Here is a 25,342-nt window from a genome sequence, read left to right on the forward strand (position 1 = left end):
CTACTAAATGTAACATAAATATAGCAATGCATTCTTCTTTCATATTTCATTTTTTTAAATGTGCAAAACAACTTAAACAACAGGCTAAACATGTTTCTGTATTTCAGTTACACTTCACTGGCCTTTAAAATAACAATAATGAGCTGTCATACAAGGTAATTAAAAGTAGTTATAATCAATTATTATTGTACGTAATAGTGTGAATGCTGAAAGCACTGTTATTGTATTGTTTTTGTGCATTATTATTATTGTATACATTTAACTTTATTCTTCTATTTTATTAGTTTATTTTTATTCAGAAAGCAGCACAATTAGGGACCATTATCCATGCAACGTACAATAACTATTTATTGAGAAATGAGATCGAATTTAAACTTACCAGTGATTCCATCATCTCTGACTACACTACCAAAGTATAGCTTAAGCTGTAAAAGTCATTATTCATTAGTTAATGTGAACACAATATAAAGCACATTACTGCACATTACTGTATATACCCTAATGTTGGGTTAATTGGAGAGAGTAAATTCCCCGTTGGTGTGAATGTGAGTGTCGATTATTTTTTGTCTATATGTACCCTTTGATTGACTGTTGACCATTCCAGGGTATATCCTGTCTCTCTTCCAAAGTCAGCTTAGATAGGCTCCAGCTCAATGTTGACTCTGAACAGGATAAGAAGTAAAAGATAAAATGATTGGGGGTGGGATGGAATGTTGATGTGCAGTCCTCTCTTTCCAAGTACAAAAGAGTATAAATGTTCTTTTTTTTTTTCTAATTGAGGAAGGTAATTGACTCCATCCCCAAAAAATGGGGGCCCCCGTAAATACGTTTGGGAATCATTGCATTAACCATTGCTGTGCTAAAAAAATTTTCACCATTGTTCCCACAGGACTATACTATCACTATGTACTTTCAACAGTCCTGGCGAGACAAGCGTCTCTCATACACTGGCATTCCCCTCAACCTCACACTCGATAACCGGGTGGCTGACCAGCTGTGGGTCCCTGACACATACTTTATTAATGACAAGAAATCTTTCGTCCATGGGGTGACAGTGAAGAACCGAATGATCAGATTGCACCCTGATGGAACTGTGCTTTATGGTCTCAGGTGAGTGTTGTTTTTAGTCTTATTGTGTGTGTGTGTGTGTGTGTGTGTGTGAGAAAGAGAGAAGAGAGAGAGAGAGAGAGAGAGAGAGAACAGGAGGTACCCTAGAAGATGCATGTTTTACAGTTACTTGAGAGTCGTGACTGTTAAATAGGGCTAATGTTGCCATATGCACAGCCAAAACAACAGCAAAAAAATCTGCAACTTACCGTAAGGTGTTTTCTCAAGTTAGAAGTGGGCTGAAATTTCCAAGTTTTGGCAGTGACAAAACTACGCTGCATGTTAAAGCGATTGTTTTTGGCAGTCTGTAATATAAACAAGAGTCACGCGCGGCTGTCATGACTCACTTTGATTGCCCTGTGAAGCCCAATAGAAAACTTTGTGTGCAGACATGTGACGTGTCGTTTGATTGGTGAACTTGAGTCAAACATCACAGTCGTGATCACGGTGGATTGTAGCAATGGCGCACAAAACGGAAGTCTAAAACAAAAGTATAAAAATAGAATTAGCCTAGCTACCATTCAGAAAGGTAAAGCAGAAGGGGGACTTCACGCACCCAACTTCAAACACTATTACTTAGCTAGCCAAATACAGTACCTCATTAAATGGTTACATCTAAATGTCAAACAACAATCTTGGCTGGAACTAGAATAGATAGACTGCAATAGCACCAAACTTTCAGACCTACCATGTATCAACATAAGTCTCAAACGCCACAATTGTTATAAAAGTCCGATTATTGCAGCCATTTTATCAGCTTGGTGGATAAGTCTAGAAACCACACAATCTCAGTCAGCACCATATCGTTCCTCCCCAATCTGGGACAATCCCGAGTTTAAGATCAACAAAATACCCCTTTAATGCAGCACATAGGAACAAAGAGGAATTGACCGCCTACATCACTTATTCAAAAATATATTCATTTCACATGAAAGCTTATTCCAAGAATTTAAAATTAAAACTTCAATACTATAAAGTTAGAACAACAATCCGAAAAAGATTTAGAACTACCCGTTTTTGTTCAGGAAATAGTAGAAATAATCCCATAAAACAAAAAACTCCTTTCAAAAGTATACAAATTAATCTCAAGTACTAATTCAATACACTTACCAATCGCAAACTGGGAAAAGACCTCTCAGTGCCATCCATCCATCCATTTTCTACCGCTTAACCGTGGTCGGGTCACGGGGGCAGTAGCTTTAACTGGGACGCCCAGACTTCCCTCTCCCCAGCCACTTCATCCACCTCTTCCGGGGGGATCCCGAGGCATTCCCAGGCCAGCCGAAGGATGTATAATCGCTCCATTGTGTCGTCCCCGGGGTCTCCTCCCGGTGGGACGTGCCCGGAATACCTCACCAGGGAGGCGTCCGGGAGGCATCCGAATCAGATGCCCCAGCCACCTCATCTGGCTCCTCTCGATGTGGAGGAGCAGCGGCTCTCCTCTGAGATCTTCCCGGATGACTGTGCTTCTCACCCTATCTCTCTATCTCTTTCTGCGGAGGAAACTCATTTCGGCCGCTTGTACTGGTCGCTGGGCGATGGTCAGTTTGGGGGGGGGAGGGGGTTGGGGGGGGATTAGCTGTAGGGTGGGAAGGGGCTGTTCCCCTTTTCTCTGCGGTCTTACAGCCGGTTGGACGGCGAGGGCTCGCAGGAGTCTAGTTTCTTACTTCACACACACTGCATATTTTTAGGTCTCACAATGTACATACTTCGCATATTGGGCACATTCACATCTCATTTAGGGTCCCCTCGGGGAATGGCACGAGGCATGATGGGTGGGTGCCGGGCCGGGTACTGCCCCATCTGTGCTAGTTTCCAGTCTGGTCTCCCCACCCCCTTCTCTGCCCTGCCGGTCCTCCAGTTTTAATGCATCATACACCCATCTGTGGGGGCAGGGCGGGTTTGGAAGGACAGCTGGCCAGGTGTTCCGGCACGCCGGTCTGCTCTCTGGCCTGCCATGCCTTTCCCCCATGGATTCTTAATGCACCACATACATTCGCACATCCTTTGGGGAGCTGGTTGGCCTGGATGGGGCTGACTGTTATGGCTCATCAATGCCCTGTGACCGTCTCGCCTCACCCCCATGAGTCTCCCCAATTTTAATACACTACACCCCACCACACACGTACAGAGATAATGTTGCCAGTCGGGGACCTGGTAACCATAGTAATAGGGTGGGTGGTGGGTATTCACATTTCTCTTGGCTTGACTCCTGGGGCCAGCCCCTAAAACCCCCCCCCCCCCCTTCGGTTGTTGGGCTGCGGTGGGATGGGGGTGCCCTGCCTTTCTCTCCCCTCTCTTGGCGCCCTCGCCCATCCTTGCTCAGGACGGGGTCTTAACATGGGGTCACTTTTGGCGGACTATAACTGTTTTCGGGTGGCAGCTGGCTCCTACGTTGGGCCCTGTTGGCGGCTGGGGCCCCCATGCTCTCCGGTGATTGTGGGGGCAGTGGTGGAGCGCCCTGGGTGGGGGTGGGGCGTGTTGTAAATGAGCGTGGGGGGCGGTGGTCCAGCACCTGTGCCCCTCTCTTTGAGACTGGTCGAGACGCTATGGGTCCTGGGGAGTGGGTGACGTCCCCCACTGGACGGGCTCGCTGGCTTGGTCCCCTCATGTGGTTGGAGGTGGCCAGGCCCACCCTTCCTCAATGTGCCGGCTCAGCAACACTGTACACCAGTTGACTAATGTCATATGGTGTTCACTAATAAGTTAGATAGACATGCTATAGGCTTTAAATGCTTGTGCTGGGACCATTAATAACAACACAGGTTATACTAACATATCAACTCACAGGTTTTTACAGGTGTTGAGACACTAAAAAGAATCCTACTGCACCACTCGTCAGTAGCACTGCCTTGCTCATTTCTCTCATCCTGCCCTTTTCTGTCCCCTCTCATCTTGTTCTCTTGGTTAGTTCTTGCATGTCCATGACTTTTTAACATTACATTTAACATGTGCTCAAATATCTAGACTGTCTAACTATTGTTCTGCTGTGGTTCTCACCCCTATTCCCCTTGTCCAATCTGTCTGTCCCCTAAAACCCTTTTCTGTCTGGCTCCATTTTCAATAAACATCAGAATAATAAAAAACAATAAGCAGTGGGAGTATTTCTAACTCCCCTGTTGCACAGTGAAACTGTTCCATCACAAAAGGCATACAGATCCATCATTCTGCATTGTCATGCAGCTGAACAGGACAGTTTTAAAAAAAAAAAAAAAGGAAAGCGTAAAAATAGCTTACGCACGCAGTTATTGATGAAAACAAAAGTAGCAAGTGGCATGTAGATTATTGTAATCCAGTAAAAGTACTGTTTCTTCTTAAGATAAATACTGGAGTAAAAGTAAAAAGAATGCTTCATTAAAACTACTCTAACAAGTACGATTTATCCATCCATCCATTTTCTACGCCGCTTATCCTCACTAGGGTCGTGGGTATGCTGGAGCCTATCCAAGCTAACTGCGGGCAGGAGGTGGGGTAGACCATGAAGTGGTTGCTAGCCAATCACAGGGAACATATAAACAATCAAACATTCGCGCTCACATTCATACCTACGGGGAATTTAGAGTCTTCAATTAACCTACCATGCATGTTTTGTTTGGGGGGGGATGTGGGAGGAAACCGGAGTACCCGGAGAAAACGCACGTAGGTATGGGGAGAACATGCAAACACCACACAGGCAAGGCTGGATATTTGAACCCGGGTCCTCAGAACTGTGAGGTGGATGTGCTAACCAGTCGCCCACTGTACGGCCAATACGATTTATCCAAAATGTTATTTGAGTAAATGTAACGGAGTAAGTATAGCACGTTCCTACCCACCTGTTTTAAGTAGACTTACAGGCGCTATGATTAGGAAGGAAAACCATGTTGCCGGTAAAACGAACCGAGGAAGAATGCTTAAATTCATCACACATTACATCAGTTGGCAGCATGTCGGTCTGCAATCCAATTGTTAATATTGGTTCAGTATGGGCGGCACGGTGGACGACTGCTTAGCATATCTGCCTCACAGTTTTGAGAACCTGGGTTCAAATCCGACCTCGTCTGTGTGGAGTTTGCATCTTCTCCCTGTGCCTGCGTGGGTTTTCTCCGGGTACTCCGATTTCCTCCCACATCTAAAAAAAAATTTCAGAGTGGCCTTTTATTGAAGCCAGCCTAAGGCACACCGAGGCAATAATCGTGCTGTCGAATCAGGATCTTGATATGCCACACCTGTGAGGTGGGATGGATTATCTCGACAAAGAAGAAATGCTCACTAACACAGATTTAGACAGATTTGTGAACAATATTTGAGGGAAAGGGCCTTTTGTGTATGTCGAAAAAGTTTTAGATCTTTGAGTTCAGCTAATGAAAAATGGGAGCAAAAACAAACATGTTGCGTTTATATTTTTGTTCGGTATAAGTTTCTAATAAGAGAGATGGGGCCATCCAACCTCAGCAGGTCGGATCGGCCCCAGGAGGAGGGCCAATTATCTACAAACTGCAGTCTGTGTTCACTACAAAATGTACCCAGCCACCTATTAGTCGAGAATAATCTGCTAAACCTCTCATAATTGCCTCTTGCAGACAAGGGAGCAGAGAGAATTACTCGATGCCAGGGGCGAGTCAAGGTCGAGAAATGTTGGGTTCACTGAGCCCATGACCAAATTTTGAAAAGTACTCTTCTGAAATTTGATCTAACTTTTTAGAGCTTGAAAAAGACCATTTGGTGGACAACCCAAAATAGGGCTAGCTTCGCAACTAATAGGGGGATAAATAATTTTTTTGTTTTTTTCAAAAATGAATTCATAGAGTGGACTTAGGCAAGTTGCAGGAGCCCACCAAAAATGGGGCTGGCCTTGCCACTGCTCTATGCCAATTCATTTTTTCTGGCGAGATTATAAATCCTAGCTATGTTCTTCTTTGTCGTCTTTTTTCCGGAAGAACTATTAAACTCTAACAGTGCTCTTTAGCCCCGACATTAGGCCCAACCACCCCAATCATCAATTCATCTCTGCACGATGAACCCTTTTTTCTCTTTAAGTCCGTGGACATATCATGTAAATATTATGTGCAATTCAAGGCCCTGGCATTTATATTTTCGCTGCATCCAAATCCTTGCTGCATTTGCATCTTTACACACATTCAAAACTGCAAATAAGTATTTTTACTTGTGTATCTTTTCTTATTTTATTTTATTTTATTATTTAATGTATTTTATATTATTATTGTTATTATATTATATTTTTTATATTAATGCAGCCCTATGGGGGGCACAAGCCAGTGCAAACTGTAAGCCGGTCCCAAGCCTGGATAAAAAAAAAAGGAAGGGCATCCGGCTTAAAACTTTGCCAAACAAATATGAGCGTTCATCCAAAGAATTCCATTCCGGATCGGTCGTGGCCTGGGTTAACAACGTCCGCCACCCGCGCCGTCAACCTGCAAGGCGCCTGTGTAAATTCAGCTACTGTGGGTCGAAGTCGAAGCATTTAGCCTGACGACCATACATTTTAATGAACTACAATTTAAGGAGTTTCCCCAGATCTACAAGTGCTTTAACTGACAGTACATTTAATACTAAGAGTGGGGCAAAGTATTGGCATCTCAATATTTATATTTTTGATGATCCTAATCTATTCGCACAGCACTGCCACACGGATTGTCGGTGCTTGTACTGTTCCTCTTGCGCGTATAGGTGGAAGCAAGTTAACAGCGAGCCAAACTCCATTAAAAATTAATACAGCAGTCAGGAAGTAGCATACAACCTCCAAGTGCTTTATTCTATGGCAATGTCATATCCAGTATGAACCACAGTGAAACTAAAGAAGACAAACAAATATACAAGCATCTTCATATGTAACTTAATTTCAACATATTAACTATAAGCATCATTACATGCAAATGAATTACAAAATACATGAACCTGTTGAAAGATCCATATAAATACGAAACATGAAGCAGTTGTAACTAGTTATAATCAGACATCACAATTTCGCGTGTATAATGCGCACCCATGTATAATAAGCAGCCCCAAAGTTGACCGCAAAAATTCTGGAAAACCTTTCTACCTTTGTATAATACATTTTTACAATGCATGATTTTGCTTCTACCCATATGATCAAAACATGAAGTTTTATCTGTATTTTATTAGTTTTTTTCAAATTATTCTGAAGTTAAGCACTTTATTTGGACATTTAATACTTTCTTTTTATTTACTTGCACTTAATTTGGAATTCACAGCCATATCCATCCATCCATCCATTTTCTGAGGCGCTTCTTCTCACTAGGGTCGCGGGCGTGCTGGAGCCTATCCCAGCAATCATCGGGCACGAGGCGGGGTACACCCTGAACTGGTTGCCAGCCAATCGCAGGGCACATACAAACAAACAACCATTCGCACTCACAGTCACACCTACGGGCAATTTAGCGATGTCAATTAACCTACCATGCATGTTTTTGGGATGTGCGAGGAAACCGGAGTGCCCGGAGAAAACCCATGCAAGCACGGGGAGAACATGAAAACTCCACGCAGGTGGGGCCAGGGATTGAACCCCGGTCCTCAGAACTGTGAGGCAGACGCTCTAACCAGTCGTCCACCGTGCCGCCATTCACAGCCCTACTTTTATTTAATAAATGAAAAAACACACAGTTGTGCTCATATGTTTGATTACCCAGGCAGAATTTGTAAGATGTGTACAATTCTTTAAAGAAAACACGAGGGACCAGGCGAAACAAATTTTATTTTATTTTTAGTAAGATATATGTAGCTATATGCAGTCATAAGTACCCCTTTCATATTGGTATGAAAGTGTAGGCTACATCTTTTTCATAACCTCTATGTGGCGGTGGCATACTAGAATGAAAGTGTACACCATTTCATAACCTCTAGGTGGCGGTGGCATATTGGAATGAAAGTGTAAAGCTTTTTTATAACCTCTAGATGGTGGCGTACTTTTATAAAATGTGAAAGGTTTTTTTTCCATTTTCCCCTATACCTATGTATAATGCGCACTATTGACTTTTTTTGGAGTGTGTGGGCATTATACATAAAATTATGGTAATCTCTACATTTAGTCCATTACATTTACTCAAATAGCATTTTGGATAACTTGTACAGTAGTTTTTATACTGCATACTTTTTTAAAAAGACTATTTTTTAAAAATGATTTTTAAATTCAGCTTCAGAATTTCATCTTTGAAATGTTTTAGCACTGGTTAGCACATCTGCCTCACAATACTGAGGACCGGGGTTTAAATCCCGACCCCGCCCGTGTGGAGTTTGCATGTTCTCCCAGTGCCTGTGTGGGTTTTCTCCAGGTACTTCGGTTTCCTCCCACATCCCAAAAACATGCATGGTAGGCTGACTTGAAGACTAAATTGCCCATAGGTGTGAATGTGAGTGTGAATGGTTGTTTGTTTATATGTGCCCTACGATTGGCTGGCGACCAGCTCAGGGTGTACCCCGCCTCTCGCCCGAAGATAGCTAGGATAGGCTCCAGCACGCCCGCGACCCAGTGAGGATAAGCGGTACAGAAAATGGATGGATGAATGTGAATGTAGCCGAGGCCTGAATGTCTTCAATGATGTCTATGATTCGCTTATTAATTATTGTTCCCTGCTCATTGGAAGAGACAAAATTTACAATTCAACTTTAAGCTAGAATTTAGCTGCTAGACATTCCTGTTGACATCAAAGAGGAAACATGTTGCTGAAAAAAAAACCTCTAAAAATTGTAATTATTCCATAAATGTTTAATTTGTCACTTTAAATTGTTTTGTTTAATGTGATAGCATGATTGTCTTACTGAAAATTACAAAAATTCTAGTTTTAATAGAGGTGGCCCTCTTCATCGGTGGTTGTCCGGCCTAATGGGCCCGACCTGCAGGAGCCATGTCTCTTAATCACTCACTTAGCACACACTCATACCACTCACTGTTAATATTTTTCTCACTAAACACATCTGGGCATGTATACATATCAAAGGGTTCCTGGGGGACTGGTATGGGATTGGGAGGGTGTGTGTGTCGTACCGGGTTTCAGCACGTCTGGCGGTTGGCAGGGTGGGTGGCATTGGGTCCCTGCGGGGGCCACGGCTGGCCACTGGGTGGGGGCCGCAACTGGCCACTGGGTGGCCAGTTGTGGCATGTGAAGAATCACTGTATTAAATGTTTAAACTGTGCATAATGTTACACTGGCTTAAGCATTTTTTAAACATTACATTTGTTAAGTACCGTGCAGTTGTATTTAACTTTTAAATGCAAGATAGATGCATTATCTGCCCGCCCTCCCAGTTAACATGAATATTTGACTATAGCCGTCAAAGGCAGTGAATGTGTTAAAATGTTTTGTTTTCAAACATTTATTTAGGATCAATGTTTGTTTAACTTGTGCAGTCGTGGGGGGCCTCCTTTGCGTGGTATGGTCTTATTCCGGGTGTTGCACTGGGACGACTGGTCATTGATTTTGGGGGGTAGGGGCATGCTGTTGTTGGGCGCAGCTTCATCAGCGTTCTTCTTTGTTGGTTTTGGCGCTTCTTCTTTGGGGTGGGTGAACTGTGGTCGTCAGGGCTGGGAGCTGGGGTTTTCGGGTTTGGGCGATTGGTTCCGGTTCTGGTCGGTTCTCGATTCTTAATGCTCAACCCATGACGGGCGCTTAACTTGGGCTCGCTTTGGTGGGCTATGACCGCTTTTCTGTTTTTGGGTGGTGGGTGGCTCCTGCGTTGAGCTCTGTTGGTGGCTGGGGCTCCCATGCTCTCTGGGGGTGAAGGGGGCGGTGGCAGTGGTGGGGCTCGTGGGAGGGGGCTTGGCGGGGGGGGGGGGTGCATGGGAGGTGGTTGTGCGTGGGGGGGGGCTCCCCTTGGGACTGGTCGGGGCGCTCCCCTTGGGACTGGTCGGGCTCGGGACCTTCCTGGGTGGTCGGTGGCGTCCCCTTGTTTGGGTCCCCTGCTGGACGGGCTCACTGACTTTGCCCCCTTGAGGGGGCGGGCTCACCATTCCTTGATGTGTCGGCTCAGCAACTCCCTATACCAGTTGACAAACATGCGTGTGATATGGTATTCATTCCCAAATAAGTTCGATAGAAACACTACAGACTTCAATTACTTAACAACACATGTTATACTAGCATATCAACTCACAGCTTCTTACAGGTGTTGAGACACTAAAAAAGAATCCCACCGCGCCAAACGACAGTAGCACTTGCCTTGCTCATTTTCCCACATCCTGTCCTGCCCTTTTCTCTCCTCTATCTGGTTCTCTTGGTTAGTTATTGCATGTCCTCACTGGGTGTCCCCCAGCCCCAACTCCAATCTACAAATAACTGTTGTAATGTTTCTTGTGTTCAAATATCTGGACTGTCTCACTATTGTTCTGCTGTGCTTTTCACCCCTAGTCCTCTTGTCCACTTTGTCCCTCTGTCTGTCCCCTAAAACCCTTATTTTTCTGGCTGCATTTTCAATAAACATCAGAATAATTTAAAAAATAAAAAATAAGCAGAGGGAGTATTTCAAACTGCCCCGTTGCACAGCAAAACTGTTCCAGCACAAAGGCATACAGATCGACCGTTCTGCAAGGTCATGCAGCTGAACAGGACAGGTTTAAAAAAATAATAATAATCATATTTAAATACCTGGAAATATAAGCTGAATGTTGATATTTTATTCATCTTTTGATTTGATTGTTACTCTATAACAAAAAAATAAGAAGTTGGCCTAACTCTGCCAATACTTTTGGAGTTGAGTGTATATTTGAATTTTACAGTTTACTTTTTCAATAAGCACATTCATACTCAAGTTAAATCACCTATTTGTAAAGAATAGTATACAGTCAAGACAGTTAAACTGAAAAGCTCATACAGTTAAGTTAAAAATCCAAAACCTGTCAGAACTCAGAAGTACAGTTTTAGAGATATGAAATATTGCATTTAGCTGTATGGGGGCTATAATGTTTTATAGCATATAATAATTACCACGGACCAGCTCCATTAAAAAAATAAAATTAAAAAAAAGTAATCATAGTGGAGATCTACTTGAAATTTTTTCCATTTTAAGGTCCTGCACAGCAACACAGATGTAAATGTTTTGATTATACTATTTACTGTTTTCTAGGATCACCACAACAGCTGCCTGCATGATGGATCTGCGTAGATACCCTTTGGATGAGCAGAACTGTACACTGGAAATTGAAAGCTGTAAGTAACTTGTGCCATTCATTGTTTTTGAAATAACCTTCACACCAACATTATACACTGTATTATTATTGTTATTAATCTTTTCTATTTTTAATTATGAAGGTTGTATATTGAAAACACTAAATGCTGTTAAAAGCTCTGGGCTTTATATTCAACATTAGTAATGGATTCTCTATTTAAGCTATTGGCTGGTTCAGGACTTCTTTCTTATCGCCTGGAATAAAAAAATGTTTAATTCAACACAGGCAAAGCAAGTAACCACTAAACCAGAATTTAGACTCAGTAGTCTCGTTTACACGGCCTATTCAAGTCAGGTATGTGTCTTTGTTTGTTGAGTCTCGCTGTGTTTAACACAAAGACTTGTGAGTAGACAGGACGCTATGCAATATTTCAAATATGACTAGAGAGGGCATTACACAAGAATATGGTGAGTTGTGCATTTTTAACTGCCATAATGGTTCTAACGACCGTCGAGGGAAAATTATAACAAAGGAATAAAAGTTTTTAGTTTTCCAGCATAGTAAAAGAACACAAGCAATGTCTCAGAGGTGATGTGTTGTGCAAATGGGAGGGTGGGGGGGTGGCAACGGGCATCCACAGGAAGTAAACCCCCGTCATTGATTGGTTTTGAAGGTGGAAAAAGTTTGATCCACCTCTTTCCCCTCGACGATTGGTTTTCAAGGGGGAAGGAGCAGGATCAAAGCGTGCCCCCCTCACCCCCACCACACTGTTGATGCTTGGTTTTCAAGGGGGGAAAAGTTTGATCTGCCCACCACTGTCGACAAGTGGTTTTCGATGGGCATCACCGACAGCTCCAAACATTTGCAAACAACTGTACTAAGGTGACGAGTCTTAATTTGTAAACTTTGTAAATATTGCAAAAAACAAAATGAGATCTTAATACAAGTTACATTTTCCTTGACCTGGTCCATTCTCTGTATTTTTTTTGTAGTTATTACACAAGAAATTACGGTATGTGGTTGGTCAAATGTATGCAATAGCCTTTGAAAACCAAATCACTTGCAAAATGGATGCATTTGAAATCGACAACGTTGTGACGTATACTCACCAATTAATATTCAAGTACCTGCCTGTTCAACTCAAATTCACGTGTAGCTGCCTCGCAACAGCCATTTGGCATCAAGAATATGCTGTGTCACAAACAACATCCTCAAACAATGGCTGATACAATGATTGTCGCGATTTGCGGGGACCCAGCACTCCTCAGAAAAATTAGTCAGCCTGGAGAATGGTGAGAAAGGAAAGCCCGGTGGATGGGACACCACCCACACCAAGGGACCCAGGGTGGTCGACCGGCCCCACCAAGGCACCCCAAAACTGGCCATTGGTGGAGGCTGCAGATGCCCAATGCCACCCTGCCCCTCCCTCGCCCCAAGGAGAGTGAGACACCTCCACCAACGTCAGGCTATCCATCACCACTGCAAACAGGAAGGGGCTCAGGGCTGATCCCTGATGCAGTCCCACCTCCACCTTAAATGTGTCTGTCACACCTACAGCACAGCTCACCGCTGTTCTGCTGCCCTCGTACATGTCCTGTATTATTCTAACATACTTCTCTGCCACTCCAGACTTCCGCATGCAGTACCACAGTTCCTCTCTGGGTACTCTATCATAGGCTTTCTCTAGATCTACAAAGACACAATGTAGCTCCTTCTGACATTCTCTGTACTTTTCCATCAACATCCTCAAGGCAAACAATGCATCTGTGGTACTCTTTCTAGGCATGAAACCATACTGTTGCTCGCAAATACTCACTTCTGTCCTGAGTCTAGCCTCCACTACTCTTTCCCATAACTTCATTGTGTGGTTCATCAACTTTATTCCTCAATAGTTGCCACAGCTCTGCACATCACCCTTGTTCTTAAAAATGGGCACCAGCACACTTTTCCTCCATTCCTCAGGCATCTCCTCACCTGCTAGAATTCCATTGAACAAGCTGGTCAAAAACTCCACAGCCACCTCTCCTAGATGCTTCCAGACCTCCACAGGAATGTCATCCGGACCAACTGCCTTTCCCTTTTTCATCCTCTTTAATGCCTTTCTAACTTCCCACTTACTACTAATTGCCACTTCCTGGTCCACCACACATGCCTCTTCTACTCTCCCTTCTCTCTTATTTTTCTCATTCATCACCTCCTCGAAGTATTCTTTCCATCTAGCTAGCACACTGCTGGCACCAGTCAACATATTTCCATCTGTATCCTTAATCACCCTAGCCTGCTGCACATCCTTCCCATCTCTATCCCTCTGTCTGGCCAGCCTGTATAGATCCGTTTCTCCATTAGTGTCCAACCTTCCATACATGTCATCATATGCCTCTTGTTTGGCCTTTGCCACCTCTACCTTTGTCCTATGTCACATCTCAATGTATTCCTTTCGCCTCTCCTCGGTCCTCTCAGTGTCCCTCTTCTTCTTAGCTAACCCCGAACTGGTCAATCAACCTACCATGCATGACAATAAAAGCACCTTCAACTTTGAACCTTCAAGCATGGCTATTTCAGCATTGGAGACATTTACGTGCCGCCACTATTTAAAAAATAGTGGCGGCACGGTGGTCGACTGGTTAGAGTGTCTGCCTCACAGTGCTGAGGACCGGGGTTCAAATCCTGGCCCCGCCTGTGTGGCGTTTGCATGTTCTCCCCGTGCCTGCGTGGGGTTTCTCCAGGTACTCCGGTTTCCTCCCACATCCCAAAAACATGCATGGACTCTTGCAATTGAGGACTCTAAATTGCCCGTAGGTCTGAATGTGAGTGCGAATGGTAGTTTGTTTATATGTGCCCTGCGATTGGCTGGCATCCAGTTCAGGGTGTACCCCGCCTCCTGCCCGAAGACAGCTGGGATAGACTCCAGCACTCCCGCGACCCTTGTGTGGGATAAGCGGCTCAGAAAATGGATGGATGGAGGTGACAAAACCCCAATGCTGCTAAAGTGGCTGGTGCGACCCTGAGTCTAGTGTGTGTGTGTGTGTGTGTGTGTGTGTGTGTGTGTGTGTGTGTGTGTGAGAGAGAGAGAGAGAGAGAGCGTGTGTGTGTGTGTGTGTGTGTGTGTGTGTGTGTGTGTGTGTGTGTGTGTGCGCGCGTGCCTGTGCATGCTTGTGGGGCGTCAGAGTTCAGAGTTCAGTTGGGCAGCGGACAGAAGAGGTAGCGGGGGAAGAGCGGGCAGAGAGTTCAGATTCCTGACAGCCTGGTGAATAAAACTGTCTTTGAGTCGGCTAGTAATTGGCCCGCAGATTCCGCAGTCGCCTCCCTGATGGCAGTAGGCTGAAGAGGGTGTGTGATGGATGGGTGGCATCCCCCGCTATGCTGAGGAACTTACAGGTGAGGTGGGTGCTGTAAATGTCCTGCAGGGAGGGAAGAGAGGTTCCAATGATCTTCTCAGCTGCCCTCACTATGCGGTGGAGAGTCTTGCGGCAGGATGCAGTGCAAGCTCCATACCACACAGTGATGCAGTTGGTCAGGATGTTCTCTATGGTCCCTCTGTAGAACGAGCACATGATGGGGGTCGGAGTTCTGGCTAGTCTCAGTTTACACAGGAAGTAGAGACGCTGATGAGCTTTCTTGGGCAGTGATGAGGTGTTGCTGGTCCAAGAGAGGTCCTCGGTGATGTGCACTCCCATGAACTTGGTCCTGCGCACCCTCTTCACCACAGCACCGTTGATGTTCAGGGGAACATGCTGGGAGTGTGCTCTCGTGAAGTCCACAACAAATTCCTTGTTTTTTTCCATATTTTGGGTGAGATTATTGTCATTGCACCACCCGGTCAGGTGGCTCACCTAACTCCTGTAGTCTGTCTTGTCTGTGAAGTCCTGTTTTCAAAAAGTTGTTGATGATTTCAAATTTGTGTCCTGCCCGTCAGGAAGCTGTGAATTCACTGGCAGATGGCAGGTGAGACGCTGAGCTGGAGAAGCTTGGATGAAAGGAGTTCAGGGATGATGGTGTTGAACGCTGAGCTGAAGTTCACGAACAGGATCCTCGCGTAGGTCCCTGCACTGTCGAGGTGTTCAAGGATGAAGTGCAGTCCTATGTTGACTGCATCATCCGCAGACCTGTTCGCTCGGTAGGCAAACTGCAGGGGGTCCAGCAGGGGACATGTGACGCTCTTGAGGTGGTCCAGCACGAGACGTTCAAAGGACTTCATGACCACAGATGTCAAGGCGACAGGCCTGTAGTCATTTAGACCCGAGATTGCAGGTTTCTTGGGGACTGGAATGATGGTGGAGCGTTTGAAACAGGATTGTACTTCGCACAGTTCCAGAGATCTATTAAAGATCTGAGTGAAGACTGGCGCGAGCTGGTCCGCTCAGACATTGAGGCAGGATGGGGACACATGGTCTGGGCCTGCCGCTTTGTTAATCTTTTGTTGTTTGAAGATGCGTCTCTGTTCGTGGATGGTAAATGCAGAAATCAGATGTGTGATTGTGGTCGGGGGTGCGGCCGGATGGTTGTGGGGTATGAAAGTGTCCTTTTCAAATCTGCAGTAGAAGGTATTCAAGTCGTTGGCTAGTGTGCTATTGTTCTCAGCTTGGGGGGATCGTCGCTTGTAATTAGGCAGTGATTGGAATGCATGCCAGACTGATTTAGAGTCGTTAGCGCTAAACTGTTTTTGCAACTTCTCTGCATGGTTCCTCTTTGCAATGTTAATTTCTTTAGTCAGCAGGTATCTAGCGCGATTATACACGGCCCTGTCCCCGCTCTGATATGCGTCCTCCTTAGCTTGGCGAAGCTGCTTAACTTTGGCAGTGAACCACTGATGTGCAAATTTACTTTGTTGGTACACACACACATCTTCACAGAAACTGATATAGGATGTGACAGTGTCCGTATATTCGTCCAGGCTGCCAGCTGAATTTTCAAATTTTCAAAAATTTAAAATTTTCAAATTTCAAAAATTTTCATTTTCAGAAATTTTCAAAACATTTTCAAATTTTCAAAACACCTTTGAAGTTCCATCTTTGCTTCATTGTTCCACTTTTTCACTGTTTTGACTGTAGGCTTCGCGCATTGAAGTTCTTGCCTGTACGTCTGTATTAAGTGAATTAAGCAGTGATCAGACGAGCCCAGGGCGGCACGAGGTATAGCACGGTATGCATTTTTTAGCGTAGTATAGCAGTGGTCTAAAATGTTAGTTTCCCTGGTAGGACAGTCTATGTGCTGCTTGTATTTAGGGAGTTTGTGGTTGAGTTTAGCTTTGTTAAAGTCCCCGAGAATAATGAGGGGTGAGTCCGGGTGTTTTTTTTTTCAATTTCGTTGACTTGTTCGGCGATCATTAGCAGTGGGGCGTTCATGTTAGCTTGAGGCGGGATGTACGCTCCAGCGAGGATGAATGATGCGAACTCACGCGGCGAGTAGAATGGCTTACATTTTAAAAACAGCGACTCCAAATGCGGGCTGGAGTGTGTGCTGAGCTCCGTGATGTCCGTACACCATTTTTGGTTGATATAGAAGCATATCCCGCTGCCTTTTGTTTTCCCCAATAACTCCGTGATGCGGTCTGTTCGGTGAAGATGAAAACCCGGAAGCATGACGGCAGCGTCGGGTACAGCCTCACAAAGCCAAGTCTCCGTCAACCACATGGCGGCGGAACGTCCGAAGTCTTTACTGGTCTTTATCAGAAGATGAATCTCGTCCATTTTGTTGGGTAGCGAGCGTATATTCGCGAGGTGGATCGACAGGAACGCCAATCTGTATCCTCTCTTGCGGAGTTTCACCTGAAGCCGGCTCGCTTCCCTCTGTGGCGTCGCCTCTGCCTCTGCCTCCGCCTCCATGTGCCGAAAACCGCCAACGCCGCTCCGGTGAATAACTCGGGGGGGGAAAACTGAGCGGATTTACGAAAGTTGGTGAAAGAAAGTCCGGAGTAGCCTCCTTGATGGTTAGCAAGTCTCCCCTTGTGTAAGTGAGTCATGTAATGTCTCCAAAGATGAACAAAAAACACAAAAACAAAAACAATACTAGAGAGCGCGTAACCGAGGCGACCACACTGGTAGGCGCCATCTTGGTATCGTGTTCCTTTAAATAACCATGTCTTTAATTTAGGTGTCAAACTTAAGTGGATCAGTGTCCACTTTTATACCCAGGTTGTTAATGATGGACTTTTGATATTGCGCAAAGGGACCCAAATCAACGAGGGGGGTCAAAAGTGCCACCAAAGACCATGACCACTGTCTTTTTTTTCATTAAAATTTAAAAGGTTAAGAGACACCCAGGCCTTAAGATCATGTAAGCATTTGAGCAATGGCTTAGCACAGTAGGAATCTGACTTTTTAAGGGGGGCATAGATCTGATTGTCATCTGCATAGCAATGAAAATAATTACCATGTTTCCTGAGAATTGAGCCGAGTGGGAGTAAATAGAGGGAAAATAAGAGAGGGCCAAGCACAGAACTCTGTGGCACCCCATGTGAAAGGGAAGCAGTTGAGGACAGAGTCAGCAAGGCTAACAAAAAAGATTAGCTGAAATAAGTAGAACCTGAAAGATTCAAGTGCTGTACCTCTGATGCCCACCCACTGCTCCAAACGAGTAATCAAGATATCATGGTCCACAGTATCAAAGGCTGCAGTCAGATTTAAAAGTAGTCAGACAACACAGTGACCAGAGTTAATAGCTAAAAAGACATAATTAAAAACTCTTAAAAGCGCTAATTCGGTGCTGTGCAATGTTTTAAAACCAGATAGGAAAGGCTCAATAATCCATCCATCCATCCATCCATCCATTTTCTGAGGCGCTTCTCCTCACTGGGGTCCCGGGCATGCTGGAGCCTATCCCAGCTATCATCGGGCAGGAGGCGGGGTACACCCTGAACTGGTTGCCGGCCAATCGCAGGGTACATACAAACAAACTACCATTGGCACTCACATTAACACCTACCTAGTTGTCAATCAACCTACCATGCATGACAATAATAGCACCTTGAACTTTGAACCTTCAAGCATGGCTATTTCAGCATTGGAGACATTTACCCATATAAAACCAAGCGGCATAATTTTTTTTTTGCTGAATTAGAAAAAAAAGTGGCGGTACGGTGGACGACTGGTTAGAGTGTCTGCCTCACAGGAGTCTGCTGAGGGAGCGGACTGAAGCCGTGGCCTATGGTGATCGGTGCCTGTTGTGGCGGAAATCCCAGAATCCGTTGTTGGACACAAGTGGTGAGGGATGCCATCAAGTTGAAGGAGTCCTATTGGGCCTTTTTGGCCTGTGGGACTCAAGAGACAGCTTTGTACTGGCAGGCCGAGTGGAATGCAACTTTGGTGGTCACTGAGGAAACAACTTGAGCGTAGGAGAGGTTTAATGAGGCCATGGAAAAAGACTTCAAGGATGGCTTCAAGGAAATTCTGTGGAAACATTGCAGCATGAACATTGTTTAGTGGGGACCTTGACATGGGGCGTTGTGAGTCGCTGGGAAAGATACTTCGAAGACCTCCTGATTACCACCAACATGCCTTCCTATGAGGAAGCAGTAACTGGGGACTCTGAGGCGGGCTCTCGTACCTCTGGAGTTGACGTCACTGAGGTAGTTAAAATGCTGCTTGGTGGCGAGGGCCCGGGTGTGAGAGACTGTCTCCCGGCTGGCCTGGGAACATCTCGGAATCTCCCTGGAAGAGCTGGACGAAGTGGCTAGGGATAAAGAAGTCTGGGGGGGCTTCTGTGCTTAGGTTGCTGCCCCCATAACCTGACCCTGGATAAACTGAAGATGCATCCATCCGTCCATCCATGTTTATAGTTAGTATGACAATTGTTCAGATATTAAGTCCCTAAAAAGGTAAGGACTCTGCATAAAATGTGTGCAATTCCTCAAGGTAAATGCCATATTTTTATGAAGCATCTTAAATTAAAGATAAAATTTCACACTTCAACAGCATCTAGATTATGTTATTTCAAATTTGTTATGGTGTATATAAAAGCAAAATCATACAAATAAACCTAGTCTTGTTTCCCTGTCTCCCACAGATGGATATACAACTGATGATATTGAGTTCTACTGGCAGGGGGGAAGCAATGCAGGATCAGTAACTGGGGTGGAGAACATTGAGTTGCCCCAGTTCTCAATCATAGACTACCAAACACTTTCCACTAAAGCTGTTTTTGCCACAGGTAAGTTAAGACTATTTTGACTCCCCTGGGGTTGTCACTCCATGGGATCCAACCAGCAACCTCTTTGTTTTTTGGAATTATCTTCTCGGGATCCCACTAATAAGGTTAGTGTTTCCCAACTTTTATTAAACCAAAGTACCTCTTTTACATAAGAAAAATCACATGGCACACTGCCAAAATAAAATGTCGCTGTGAAATATGGGCCTGTTTAATTGAACACGGAGCGGATATACACGCAGGAAGCTACTGTATGGCTTATTTTGTTGTATGAACGGCAACAGATGGTTTTATCATATGCAGTACACAGGTTTATTCTACCTTCTAATGGAAGAGCATTCAATTGTTCTACCTGTCCCTCCCTATTTGTCACTGGCATAGATAAATGAACAAAGATATATTTGTAATGAGTAATAATTATTATTTGGACAAATTCGGTGAACTTGGATAATTTTCCGCACCACCCCTAATGATCTCTTTTCGTACACTACTGTGTCACTGCACCCTGGTATTACAATACCACATATTGTAAGGTGTTGTGAATGTCAGGTTCTAACAACCTAGAACATTTAATAAACAATAAACAAGGAAGGAAGACGAGAGACTGGTTCTTTTTACTCGTGAGTTGTACGCAGTTACAACCTTCTACCGCTCGAAGGACCAAGTTAATGTCAGGTTCAAACAACCTAGAACATTTAATAAACAAGGAAGGAAGACAAGAGACTGGTTCTTTTTACTCGCGAGGAGAACGGACAGAGTTGTACGCAGTTACAACCTCCTACCGCTCTGAGCACACTCTGTCGAGCCCGCTCTTGTTATTTCCTTAGGGTGGTCCCTAGTTACACAGCTGTTGCTGCTGCTATCTTGAGATAAAGGCACACACAGTAGCAATGTGAAACAATCACAAATATGACTCATTGTGCAGATGATAATGCAGATGTGTTCATCTTTGGCACGAATAGTGTCCACCTTCGACCGCAAAATGTTCCAGCCGCTATATTTTGATGACGGCACAGTCCTCTTCACAGACAACTTCAACTTTCATGATACATTTAACATTACACTGTTGAATGAATGCTTTGCAATAGGATGAGAGTAAACATGAGATAATTTATATCCATTTATTCTAACAGTGAAAGTCGTAATAATAAAAACAATAACACCACCACCAACAACAACAATGATAACGACAGTGGTGGGATTTATTTTGTATGCGTATTAGTTCAAAGTTCACCATTCCAAAAATGAACTACCTCGGTTCATAGTTCATCATTCAAAAATTTTAACTAAGTTCACCGTTCAAAAAAATGAACTGCCGTAATTTCTCGTGTATAATGCGCATTCCCCCCCCCCCCACCCCCAAAAGAAAAAATTGTCATAAGTCAATAGTGTGCATTATACAAAGGTATAGGGGGAAAAAACCTCACATTTTTCAAATGTATGCCACCATCTAGAGGTTATGAAAAAGCTGTACACTTTAATTCTAATATACCACTGCCCCCTAGAGGTTATGAAAAAGATGTAGCCGACACTTTTATTCCAATATGACAGGGGTATATATGACTGAATATATGTATATGTATATATGTATATGTATATATGTGTGTAAATATGTTTATATATATATATATATATATATATATATATATATATATATATATATATATATATGTGTGTGTGTGTGTATATATGTATATATATATAGACATATGTATATGTCTATATATATATATATATATAGACATATATTTGTATATATATATATATATATATATGTATATGTTTTGATCATATCGGTAGAAGCAATATCATGCATTGTAAAAATGCATTATACATAGGTAGAAGGGTTTTTGAGAATTTTGAGGTCAACTTTGGGGGTGCGTATTATACATGGGTGCGCATTATACTTGAGAAATTAGGGTAGTTAATAGTGCTCTTTTTCCAATATGTTGCTGGCGGGGTATTTCCCTCAAAATACTGGCATTTCATTTCCCCTCCCATTCAGTCCACACTAGTAGCCAGTGTAGTCCCTACAATCTCAAAAACATGAGGAAAAACTCATTGCTTGCATTGTCTGTTTTTGAAATGTTCTTGGGGACACAACACCTCCCCAGGTCTCCTTCCGGTGGGACGTTCCCGGAACACCTCACCAAGGAGGCGTACGGGAGGCATCCGAATCAGATGCCCCAGCCACCTCATCTTGCTCCTCTCAATGCAGAGGAGCATCGGTCTCTACTTTGAGCTCCTCCCGGATGACCAAACTTCTCACCCAATGTCTAAGGGAGAGCCCGGATACCCTGCGGAGGAAACTCATTTCGGCCGCTTGCATCCAGGATCTCACGCCACCCTTTTCCGACTGAGGACTATGGTCTCAGATTTGGAGGTGCTGATTCTCCTCCCACCAGCTTCACACTCGGTTGCGAACTGCTCCAGTGAGAGTTGGAGATCACGGCTTGATGAAGCCAACAGAACCACATGCTCTGCAAAAAGCAGAGATGCAATACTGAGGCCACCAAAACGGACCCCCTCTCCGCATCGGCTGCGCCTAGAAATTCTGTCCATGAAGTTATGAACAGAATCGGTGACAAAGAGCAGCCTTGGTGGAGTCCAACCCTCACCGGAAACGAGTCCTACTTACTGCCGGCAATGCGGAACAAATTCTGACACTGGTCGTACAAGGACCGAACAGCCCGTATCAGGGGGTTCGGTACCCCCATATTCCCGAAGCACCCCCCACAGGACTCCCAGAGGTACACGGTCACGTGTACCTCTGGGAGAAAAAAAAAAACGCCTTTTCCAGGTCCACAAAACACATGTAGACTGGTTGGACAAACTCCCATCCACCCTCGAGGACCCTCCCGAGGGTACAGAGCTGGTCCACCCTTCCACGGCAAGGACGAAAACCACACTGCTCCTCCTGAATTTGAGATTCGACTTCACGACGAACCCTCCTCTCCAGCACCCCCGAATAGACCTTACCATCGAGGCTGAGGAGTGTGATCCCTCTGTAGTTGGAACACACACTCCGGTCCCCCTTCTTAAAAAGGGGGACCACCACCCCAGTCTGCCAATCCAGAGGCAGTGTCCCCGATGTCCACGCAATGTTGGAGAGGTGTGTCAACCAGGACAGCCACACAACATCCAGAGCCTTTAGGAACTCCGGGGGAATCTAATCCACCCCTGGGGCCCACCACCGATGAGCTTTTTCACCACCTCGGTGACCTTAACCCCAGAGTTAGGAGAGCCCGCCTCAGAGAACTCAGACTCTGCTTCCTCATGGGAAGGCGTGTCGGTGGAATTGACGATGTCATCGAAGTATTCTCCCCACCGACTTACAACGTCCCGAGTTGAGGTCAGCAGCGGCCTATCCACAGTGTTGATGGTTTGCTGCTTCCCCCTCCTGAGACGGCGGATGGTGGACCAGAATTTCCTCGAAGCCGTCCGGACGTCTTTCTCCATGGCCTCACCGAATTCCTCCCATACCAGAGTTTTTGCTTCAGCAACCACCAAAGCTGCATTCCGCTCACAGGCCAAAAAGGCCCGATAGGACTCCTTCTTCAGCTTGACGGCATCCCTCACCGTTGGTGTCCACCAACGGGTTCGGGGATTGCCGACAGGCAATGACCACCTTAGGGCCACAGTCACTTTAAGGTCGCCTCAGCAATGGAGGCGCGGAACATGGTCCACTCGGACTCGATTTACCCCGCCTCCTCCGGAACATGAGCAAAGTTCTGTCGGAGGTGGGAGTTGAAATTCCTCCTGACAGGGGATTCTACCAGACGTTCCCAGCAGACCCTCACAATACGTTTGGGCCTGCCACGTCGGATCGGCATCTTCCCCCACCATCGGAGCCAACTCACCACCAGGTGGTGATCAGTTGACAGCTCTGCCCCTCTCTTCACCAGAGTGACACGACCACAAAGTCGATCATCGAACTGCGACCTAGGGTGTCCTGGTGCCAAGTGCACGTTTGGGCACCCTTGTATTTAATCATGGTGTTCGTTATGGACAATCCGTGATGAGCACAGAAGTCCAATAACAGAACACCGCTCGGGTACTGATTGGGGGGCCATTCCTCCCAATCACGCCCTTCCAGGTCTCAATGTCATTGTCCACGTGAGCATTGACGTCCCCCAGCAGAACGAAGGAGTCCCCAGCAGGAGCGCTCTCCAGCACCCCCACTAAGGACTCCAAAAAGGGTGGGTACTCTGAACTGCTGTTTGGTGCACATGCACAAATAACAATCAGGACCTGTCCCCCCCACCCGAAGGCGGAGGCAGGCTACCCTCTCGTCCACAGAGGTGAACCCCAACGTACAGGCGCCCAGCCAGGGGGCCTCTCACCGTTGGCAACTCCAGAGTGGAAGAGAGTCCAACCCCTCTCGAGAGGACTGGTACCAGAGCTCAAGCCGTGTGTGGAGGCGAGCCCGACTATATCTATTCAGAACTTCTCGACCTTGCACACCAGGTCGGGCTCCTTCCCAGCCAGAGAGGTGACATTCCACGTCCCTAGAGCCAGCTTCTGTAGCCGGGGATGGGATCGCCAAGGTCCCTGCCTTCGGCCACTGCCCAGCTCACACTGCACCCGACCCCTATGGCCCCTCCCACAAGTGGTGACCCCATGGGAAAGGGGACCCACGTCACCCTTTCGGGCTCTGCCCGTCCGGGCAGCATGGGTGCAGGCCCGGCCACCACTTCCAGGCATGGCTCCAGAGGTGACCCATGTCCGGGCAAGGGAAATGGTCTTCCTGAATTGTTTGTCATCAAAGGTTTTTTTTCGGAGCTGTGCTTTGTGTGGTCCCTCACCTAGGACCTGTTTGCATAAAGCCCCAGACAACTTAGCTCCTAGGATCATTGGGACACACTAACCCCTCCACCATAATAAGGGGACAGCTCAAGAAGGGGCCAAATCTGATGTGGCATTTCAAAATAAAAGTCCCCTGCAATATTCATATTTCACTGTCACTGCCATTGATTTAAAACAATCATTAAAAAAAATCTATGTCAATACTAATTCTTTGAAGAAATAATTAGAAATAATCCTGTTCGTATCGCAACACCTTTTACCCTTCATAGATGAAGGAGATAATCACAGGATGCTACGACATTACTGCCATCACCATTTGATATAATATATCTGCAATCTGTAAAAGCCCCAGATTGTTTTATCATTAAATATGATTTTTTTTTGGGTATCAACATTAACGCGTTCCAGGTTCGACTCCCTGCTACGACTGTCCGCATGTCGAAGTGTCCTTGGGTAAGACACTGAACCCTAATTTGCTCCCAGTGGGCCTGGCAGTTCCTTGCATGGCAGGAGTCGCCCATTGGTTTATGAATGTGTGTGTGAATGTGAGGCTTTGTAAACCGCTTTGGGCACTGTGATGATGTCGATAGAGCGCTATATAAGTGCAGTCCATTGCCATTTATTTTTCCTAAGATATCATCCATCCATCCATTTTCTGAGCCGCTTCTCCTCAGTAGGGTCGCGGGCGTGCTGTAGCCTATCCCAGCTGTCATCGGGCAGGAGGCGGAGTACACCCTGAACTGGTTGCCAGCCAATCGCAGGGCACATACAAACAAACAACCATTCGCACTCACAGTCACACCTACAGGCATTTTAGAGTCTCCAATTAATGCATGTTTTCAGAATGTGGGAGGAAACCGGAGTTCCCGGAGAAAACCCACGCAGACACGGGGTGAACATGCAAACACCACACAGACGGGGCCGGGGATTGAACCCGGGTCCTCAGAACTGTGAGGCTGACGCTCTAACCAGTCCGCTACCGTGCCACCCCTAAGATATCAAATAAAGTAATTTTTTTAATGTAAGTATGTATGTAATGTATTTCAAGATTCAAATTAACTTTGCTGGTTGCATTCCTAAACCGAAGAGCACTGATGTCCGTATTTTTGGGAAGCTTTTATTTTGTAGGTGGTTTCGCCACGAGTTTGCGACCTATTACCG

General features: G+C 45.3%; 1 protein-coding gene across 3 annotated transcripts in view; it reads left to right on the forward strand.

Annotated features, from left to right (window-relative positions):
• Positions 1-25,342, forward strand: part of gabrb1 (gamma-aminobutyric acid type A receptor subunit beta1) — a 106,962-nt gene that overhangs the window by 42,420 nt on the left and 39,200 nt on the right. For all 3 annotated transcript variants that reach the window (XM_061696800.1, XM_061696803.1, XM_061696802.1), the window contains 3 exons: positions 890-1,110; positions 11,188-11,270; positions 19,235-19,378. In XM_061696800.1, coding sequence (XP_061552784.1) covers positions 890-1,110; positions 11,188-11,270; positions 19,235-19,378 — 448 coding nt within the window. The remainder of the gene's footprint in view (positions 1-889; positions 1,111-11,187; positions 11,271-19,234; positions 19,379-25,342) is intronic.

The sequence above is a fragment of the Phycodurus eques genome, chromosome 14 (assembly GCF_024500275.1).
Source record: "Phycodurus eques isolate BA_2022a chromosome 14, UOR_Pequ_1.1, whole genome shotgun sequence".
Classification (NCBI taxonomy): domain Eukaryota; kingdom Metazoa; phylum Chordata; class Actinopteri; order Syngnathiformes; family Syngnathidae; genus Phycodurus; species Phycodurus eques.